The sequence below is a fragment of the Pterocles gutturalis genome, unplaced genomic scaffold (genome assembly GCF_000699245.1).
Source record: "Pterocles gutturalis isolate BGI_N339 unplaced genomic scaffold, ASM69924v1 scaffold6729, whole genome shotgun sequence".
Taxonomy (NCBI): domain Eukaryota; kingdom Metazoa; phylum Chordata; class Aves; order Pterocliformes; family Pteroclidae; genus Pterocles; species Pterocles gutturalis.
Window position 1 is genome coordinate 4,568 of NW_010128029.1, and position 7,854 is coordinate 12,421.

The following is a 7,854-nucleotide window of genomic DNA, read 5'->3' on the forward strand; positions in this document are numbered from 1 at the left end:
CAGCTTTTTCTTTTAATGGCTAGCAGATTACAGTGAGCTCTGTTCATGATTAAAATCGTACGTAAAGTTTTCCTCTAACCAGAACCTTATGATGGGTTTTTTTTGTTTACTTGTGGCTTTTTAGCATGAGGACTTGGTGAACGTGCACCATAGTGGATTACACACAGATGTGTTTGGAGGATAAAGTCACGTTAAGCTACTGAAGAGCCTCTGGTCAGTACGTGCTTCTAGTCAGCGTATGCTTCAAAGCGCAGTTAATACAGAGCTATAGATCGGACAAGCGAGGCTTCTGTCTTGAGATAAGGATGCTTTTAAAGAAAGATTTCGTGTATGCTTCAATAAATTTTTGAGGCTGAATTGGGGAGGTGATGAAGGCGTGATCTGAACGTTGTTTTCCTACACAAAACAGATCTGTTTAACGACTTGTTTCTGGCTTAGCAGTGAATGTGGATTTTCTCACACCCATCCTTCTGCTTTAATACAGCCAGATGTTGCAGCAACACTTAGTGTTCAAAGTGACTGGAAAAAAGAAGTGGTTAGTCCCAGGCTGCCCACCACGATGCTGTGTGTTACCTGTGGATGGTGTCTACATTGCTAACTCGTCTTGAGATGAGAAAGAAAACCATAGTCCTTTACAAGCGATAGAAATCAAAGGACAGAATTGTGGTTTTCACTCCCCATTTTCTAAATCTTTAGTTACTCTTTTGCATTCAAAGCTAACTCTTTGTACGTGAGTACCTTTATGCTGGTTGTTGCACATTTATGTACCTAATTTATAGCATGATCTTTTACAAAATGATTGGTTTTACTCAATGAACAACTACATTATTGCCCGATCTCAGGACGTTTCATACAGTTACTGTGACTACAGTCAGCACTGTACTTCTAGGGTATACAGACTACACAGAAATTAATCGGTGTAAGCAATATGAAGCCTAAAATGCAAATGTGAGACGGGAAAAAGTTAAAGTCACTGCAGATGCATGTGTGCTTGGCTATGTGTCGCTAAATACGGACATCAGGTCTTGGAGAAGTGCAATATGTAGTTGATGTTTCCATCACATGATTCAATTACTGTGTTTTTGTTTAAGTATGAATGTTATGGAAAACACAATGATCAAAGGAGGTACTGTGTAAATGCATCCAGTAATGTGTTTATATCTCAGCTTTCTTTAAGTAGGAAAAAATCTGAAATTGGATACAGAATTTGTAAAACTGAGGAATTTAAGTAGATCCGAAAAACTAACTACATTCTTACTACACATTCTCAGTGTCTAAATGCCACTAAAATTTCAGGTAATTGATTAACACTTGGTGTGTAAAGAAACAAACCTATTTTTGAGCATGTTTTCAAATTCCCTTATTTTATTGAGTATCATAGAATTCTGTGGTTGACCTTATTTTTGAGGCTGGTTGCAATATTTCAGATAGTCTTCACCCTTTCAGGTGCAGACCTGTCAATAAACGGTGGAACTGCTATTTTAACACTTGGCCATGTTAACGCTTGCGTTGTCTAAGTCCTGTGCTGACAGGCACACCTAATGTTCCTTGACATCAGAGCCTTATGCCAGCATCAGACTTTCAGCCTCAGATTTATAAATCCTATGGATTATTGTAAGTCTCTTTACTGCTGCTGAAAATTATTTGGTCTCTCCTTTCATGTGAGATGCTAATCATCTTGCTGACAATTGTTAAGGGTTTTATGGTGGTGGTGGCGGTGTCTTTGGCTGATGATTGTGCTCAAAAGCTACCGTGATTTCTTGTTCTCTTGGACTTGAAACAGCTGGGGTGTATGCTGGAGAGGAAATGGACAAACAGCTGCGTAGAGAATGGTCTCCATTTGTACTAGAAGTTCGTAGGGGTTGGGAAAGAATGATGACTGATGTCTGTCTTCATTTATAGATTCAATAAAGGTCTGTTCAATTGAATGTTATGGTAACGTGCAGTCTGATTATTTCAGGCTGCCTTATTCCTTGACCTGTCTCTTTCACTGATCATCGGAGTTTTTGTTTCTGTAGTTAATGCAAGTTTAGTGGGCTGGTCTCTCTGGCCTTTGCTCTCAGTTGAACGTGAGTTGGGACTTATGACTTTGTTCTGAAGGGAACTTAATGCATCCCAAAACTTTTTTAAAACAACTGTAAATCGTGTTTTTAGGATGACCACTTTTGGCTGCCACCCTTCCCACATTACAACTGCTTTCTTGAACACTTCTCATTGATTTTCATGTTTGTATTAAAAACAAAACTGTTGTTTATTACAGTATGTATGTTTTTACTCTGTTGTACAGGACCCTGAGCACTGCATAAATAAACTTCTTATGAAAAGAGATTTTACAAACTTAGTTTGTCAGTTTTGTTCATAATTCATGCATGTAGATTCTTGTGTGGAAAACAGGGTGTTTCTGAAAGTAGAAGAGAGGGACAGGAACCCAGGGTAGGCTCTTGTGTCCTTTAAAAGTATGTTGACTTTTCATTATATATTCTGAAATGGAGAGCTCTTTTTAGAAGCTATTTTTCTTAGAAGCTATGATTTGATACAAGCTCCTCTACTACCTGGTGGTATCTGAACTTTAACAAAATATTTCCCATCTCACTGTCTAGGCCAGATTTGCTCCAGCTGTAGGGGGAAATAGACATTTTGTTACATTACATGGAAATCTTGATGAAGAGCTTACTGAATTGTTCCTTTTAAAGAGATAAACAAGAGCCACAATTCTCTGGTTCAGTTACCAGAAATTGTCCTCTTTGGTCCTCTCATCTTGCTCTCTCATGGATGGTAATCTCAGGTGAAATAATAGTTGTTGAAGGTTCAAGAAGCACTTCAGTCTACGTTTCACTGGATTCAGATTCGAATGTGAAATGTGCTATTGAAAAAAAAGGAAATAACAATCACTTATGTATCACTCTTCTCTCTTCAAAGGGATTCACTACAATTAATACCGTACAATAAATTGGAAACTATTTTGTGAAGCACTTGCAAAGAATAGATATGTTAAGTAAACGCAAGATTTGAGTGCTGCTTTGTGTGAGACATGCACCAGGAACCATTTTAAGCCTATGTTATGCTTGAGTGAGCTAATCTTATAAATTTATCAATGGAGCCCGTTGTAATATTATTTTTTTAAGTTACAAGAACTTTTTGTCATGTAAAAAGTACATCAGAGGTTCAAAAAGCAAGTCAAGAAGCCTCCACACCTTTTCAAGCATCTTTTTTCCCAGTCTTTGCAGTGGGCACCTCTACTAGAAACTGTCAGGGAAGAGTGGTAATCCCTAATGGCCGAGGAGACATAAAACACATTTCAGAGACTTCTGGCAAAAAAACTAAAAGAAATGTTGTGTTAGAAATTAAAAGCAAATATTACCTGAGGAAATCTGGAGCTCGTATTATCATATGCTGAAAGTCTTCCAAAGACAGCTTGCCGTCGTTGTCCACATCAGCTTCGTAAATCACCTTTTCACATACAAGGCTAACTTCTTCTGGGGTAAGTTCATTTCGGGTTAATTTGTTAACAGTTTTCTCTAGATCTGATTTGCATATGTAATCATCGTTGTTAAAATCTGTCAAAGGAAACAAAATGTATTCAAAGTGACAAACAGCATTTTACATGGTTGACTGCCAAGACCTAATAGGAAAGGTTTGGTTCCCAGGCCATAATGTATTTGTGTAAGCACAACTTTCAAATCAGGAATGAAGTTATCTGTATTTGCTTGTATAAAAATTCAATAACAAAATAAAAATCCCAGAGTCATTTCCCCTTATACATAAGAATACAAATTGTAAACAGTTTCATGGCTAAACATAGTCTAGCCATAATTAAATCACTCCATGAAACCAGTATTACTGCACTAAACACAAAAAATAGTATGAAGTTAAAGGAAGAGAAGGGGCTGTTCAGTTTTGGTGGGAATTCTTTTGTTTTGCATCTTTGCTGAATCATGTAGAGTTTAAATCACCAAAAAAAAAAAGATTTTGTTTGTTTGATATATTGTTTAGCTTTAGCTGATCATGAAGTAACTGAAAATGGTACTGTAAAAAAAAAAATCTTTATCCTTGGAGAAAAATGCTAGAAGTGTGCTTCCCTGCCTCCCACCTCCCCCTCCCGAAATCACCCTACAGATTTATGGGCAGCCACATCCCTTGTGCTGCACTTTTCCAGGCAGCTCCTCAGACAGAAGTATTTCTTAAATGTTATCAGCTCTTGAAAACTGTAGATAATTTCACGTTGTAAATTTCATAGTAAATCCTAATCCAAAATAAATAAGAGGCAAAAGGATAAAGAAGAGCCTAAGTTTCTAGGACAGAAAATAGGCATTCAAATGCAATTAAAAGAAAAGCTGTATTTAAAACATACCTAACTAGAAATCAATATGGTGACAAAATGAATATTTTGGATCCCTACATGAAGCTGCAGGATTTCCCCAAAGTTTACTTTTTATGCATGTCTCACTCACCATAAATTTTAAAAGCATAATAAGCTTTCAAGTCTCTGGGAGCCATTTCACTCAGCACCGAAAACATGTCCAAAAAATCATCTAAAGTCATATTGCCGTCTCCATGCTCCGAGAAAACCTCTGCTATCCGCTGGCGGAATGGATTGTCCTGGGAAATGGAACACAGGAGGGCAGGGGAAGGTTATCTTTACTAGCGTTTATTTCAGTACAGAAAAATGAGATTGGAGCAAGATTATTTTTGCTGTAACCCCTTTTTGGTAAATACTCCCCTCTCTTCTCTTATGTTCTTGTCTAATGTTGTATCAGAGACAGACACAGCTGCAGCCTTCTTTAACCTTTGTGCAGTTTCAGGGTGTTTTCAGGGAATCACTAGAAGCTTCCAGAAAGACTTTTGACTTCAATAGCCAAAATTTATTTGTATTTCAGCCTCCCAGCAATTAGTACTGGATGAATTATTAAAAAACAGTAGATGAAACTGAAATGTGTCACTCGATTCTAGTTGTGTTCCTTGCTCTGTACCTTCAGCTCTGGCATGCTGCCAATGAGTTCATAGGGAAGTGTCACGTCTGGTTTAGCGGTGTAGTCGAGTGGAACTAGCTGCGGGGCTAGATCTCGGTATCTGTAAAACAGTCTGAAATGGAAAGAAAAGGCTTGTTATCTGGGAAAAAAGTTATTTAGACAACTAAGAACAATGTGTTTGCCTTTTCCATATCATTCTTCACACTTTGAATTCTTTACCAGATGGGTATCAGTCACTAAATAACAATTACTGTGCTCTGTAGTTTTCGGTGGAAGAGACAGTATTAAAAAGGACAACATAGTGTAACTGGTGAAAAACACAAAGCCGTTATGCTTGCACAAAAATTAGGTGAAAACACTCATGGAGGTCAAGCAGCCAAACCACTAGATATTGTATATCCAAAACCAGATTTTTACAAAGTTTCAGATTTACTTCTAGGTTGCCAGCTATTTTATTCCAGCATGTAGTATAGTGATGATTTACGTGTTTATTATCACAAGGCACAAGATACTCAACCTGAAGGGCCACCTAATCAGTTTCCAAACACACAAAAACTCATAGCAAGGTGGAAGGGATCTGTTTTTCAAGTCCACAATGAATGCAACCAAAAATAATGAGCTTCAACTGGAGCATGTAAGATTCAGTTTAAATGTCAGAATAAAACCCTAAATGCTAAAGCCATGGGCAGAAAGAGAGAGATCTGGGTCCAACTGAACCAGATTTTTATCCACTGCAAGTATCTTCTTGTTTTCCCATAGAACTCAGGTTCAATAGACATAAAATGTTCATAATAATTTGAATTTATTCTCTACTTTTTCGCTGTGCTATTTGCTTCACTGCTTGTGCTAGAGGAAGGATCCCATTCACAGCTGTTAGCAACAAAACAATAGGAGAGCATTTTAAAAGGGATCCTTATCAATAATAAATGTCTTATTCATGACACAGTTATGGTTCTGGCCTCTATTTACTACATGGAAAGGCAGACAGATTTAGTTTCAATTATTACAGAACCATTCCTATTTTATCCTGTACAGCATTCGTACACAGATATCAAGGTTCTAAAGAGGGACACACTTTGTACAAAATCCTCGCTTCTGCTCTGCAAAAAATGTGTGATGACATCTTGAGACACGCAGAAACTGAGCACTTCCCTTTCTGCTAGTATGCCCAATGGTTAGCAATAGCAATGCAACTTCAATATGATGTACATTACTATCTGGGAAGTATTTTTTACAAGAGGAGAACAAGATGAAGTTTTCGGTGAGAGCTCTCTGCCCCCCCCCAGAACCTGTCTTTATTAGATCCTTCGGCCAGAGATTAAATGGAGTGTTTGATGAGGTGCATGAAGGCTTGGGGGAAAATGCACCTTAGAGTGCAATTATTTAAAAGAGGACATGAAGAAAAGGTGAAGAAAATTTGACACAATCGTTAAGGTTTTCATAAATCAGGCAAAGTATTACAAAAGATATCTATACTTTGAAGCATCTATCATAGAACAAGGCGAGAAGAATGTGGATGTTACTGGCAAAGTATGCACTAAAATACAACTTGTTACATTTATTTCTGATAAACAAATAGAGACTGGTACCTTCATACAAAATTTAGAATTCTGTCTCAGTTTAGGATAGATAACATAAGGTTTATACATTAAAAAAAGCAAAAAAATGCTCAGATTTACCCACAAAATGCATATAGAAGACTCACCTCAGAATTTCTTTCCGTGTAAAGAATGTGCAGTCCTACGAAATAAGAAAATATATAACAGGTAATGACAGTTTTTAGTATGCACTGGCCCAAACTTTTCCCATACAGCAACTTAAATGAAGTTATGTTGTAATATATGTGGCCAAGCATTAAAGCTCTTCCTTTTTGGCATGTAATTAGGAGTATTTTATAACCTTTCTTCTTGATGTAATAATCAAGCTATGTTACTAAAATCCTTGCTGTAATTTAGTACTCCTAACTCATAATTTTGAAAATAGATTGTTTTTAAAAAGCCCTTGCCATTAATCAATGTTCTGTCCAAACAGCCATTTAGTTTTTGTACCTGATATGCATCCAGTTGCGCTGGAGTGAAAACAGTTTGCTTGTTGCCCATTTCTGACTCTGAAGGCTGATTGCTGTCCCATCATTCTTTCCTCCAAGGCACCTTTATAGGAGGGTTGGATATTCAGTTATTAAAAAGCTGCAACAATGAGGTTCAGGTATAGCAGAGGATCAAGTAACCAGCTTCCCCATTGCACAGGCTGTAAAGTACCATAATGGGAGCATTTCATCAAATCTTTAGTCTGGCTGCTTAAGGCTTTTATCCAGCATCACTCACCTGTCTCCTGTGTGCACAACAAAGATTCATGTTACAGTATTTAGCCAAACAACTAAAATAGCTTCTTGTCTTTGAAGCAGCAGGTAGACCTTATGGCTCGTGCTCTTTCATTCCTTCGTATACGGGAAATTAACTGAAAAGTGTTAGCAATGTCTTTCTTCTTTAAAAAATAATACCAAATGCTAGAAATTCATATCAGTGGTAGCAATCCCTTGCCCTTTCCTTCTCACTAGTTCTAATGGTAGTTTGTACTGTCGGCAGTACCGTATCAGTGGTAGTAATCCCTTGCCCTTTCCTTCTCACTAGTGCTAATGGTAGTTTGTACTGTCGGCAGTACCTATAAAGTCCACTCACTCCCTTTATTCTGCTTTATTTGCTAATCACTAGTTAACAATTAGCACAATTAGCGTGCTATAATACACATAGACTGGTACATATGTGGCCTTTATGTATGAGTATAGAGTTTATACCTGTGAAGAGAAACGTGATGTTACAGACTGAATGAAATATGAGAAACGAGGGCAGGAGGAGGAACTGACTGCACAACCACAGCATGTGCC

At 37.5% G+C, this 7,854-nt stretch overlaps 1 protein-coding gene across 2 annotated transcripts; it reads right to left on the minus strand.

The window, feature by feature from the left end:
- Positions 1–2,806: 2,806 nt before the first annotated feature.
- Positions 2,807–7,069, minus strand: CIB3 (calcium and integrin binding family member 3). 2 transcript variants are annotated; one of them, XM_010079467.1, is made up of 6 exons: positions 7,019–7,069; positions 6,676–6,710; positions 4,971–5,082; positions 4,452–4,599; positions 3,362–3,557; positions 2,807–2,863 (listed from the first exon to the last, which is right to left on the minus strand). In XM_010079467.1, exons 1-6 carry the CDS (start codon positions 7,067–7,069, stop codon positions 2,842–2,844), a joined length of 564 nt encoding a protein of 187 aa, XP_010077769.1. In that variant the 3' UTR covers positions 2,807–2,841. The 2 variants fall into 2 exon arrangements, with proteins under 2 accessions (XP_010077769.1, XP_010077770.1); XM_010079468.1 differs by lacking the exons at positions 4,971–5,082; positions 6,676–6,710 and having other exon boundaries at positions 2,842–2,863.
- Positions 7,070–7,854: the final 785 nt, after the last annotated feature.

What these genes read in the sequence shown, in the direction of transcription:
- CIB3 (XM_010079467.1), bottom strand. Translation starts at nt 7,069, where the DNA reads ATGGGCAACAAGCAAACTGTTTTCACTCCAGCGCAACTGGATGCATAT. An exon ending in CGCAACTGGATGCATATCAG is followed by an intron (nt 6,711 to 7,018) that starts GTACAAAAACTA and finishes CTTATTTCGTAG; the next exon opens with GACTGCACATTCTTTACACG. An exon ending in ACACGGAAAGAAATTCTGAG is followed by an intron (nt 5,083 to 6,675) that starts GTGAGTCTTCTA and finishes TTTCCATTTCAG; the next exon opens with ACTGTTTTACAGATACCGAG.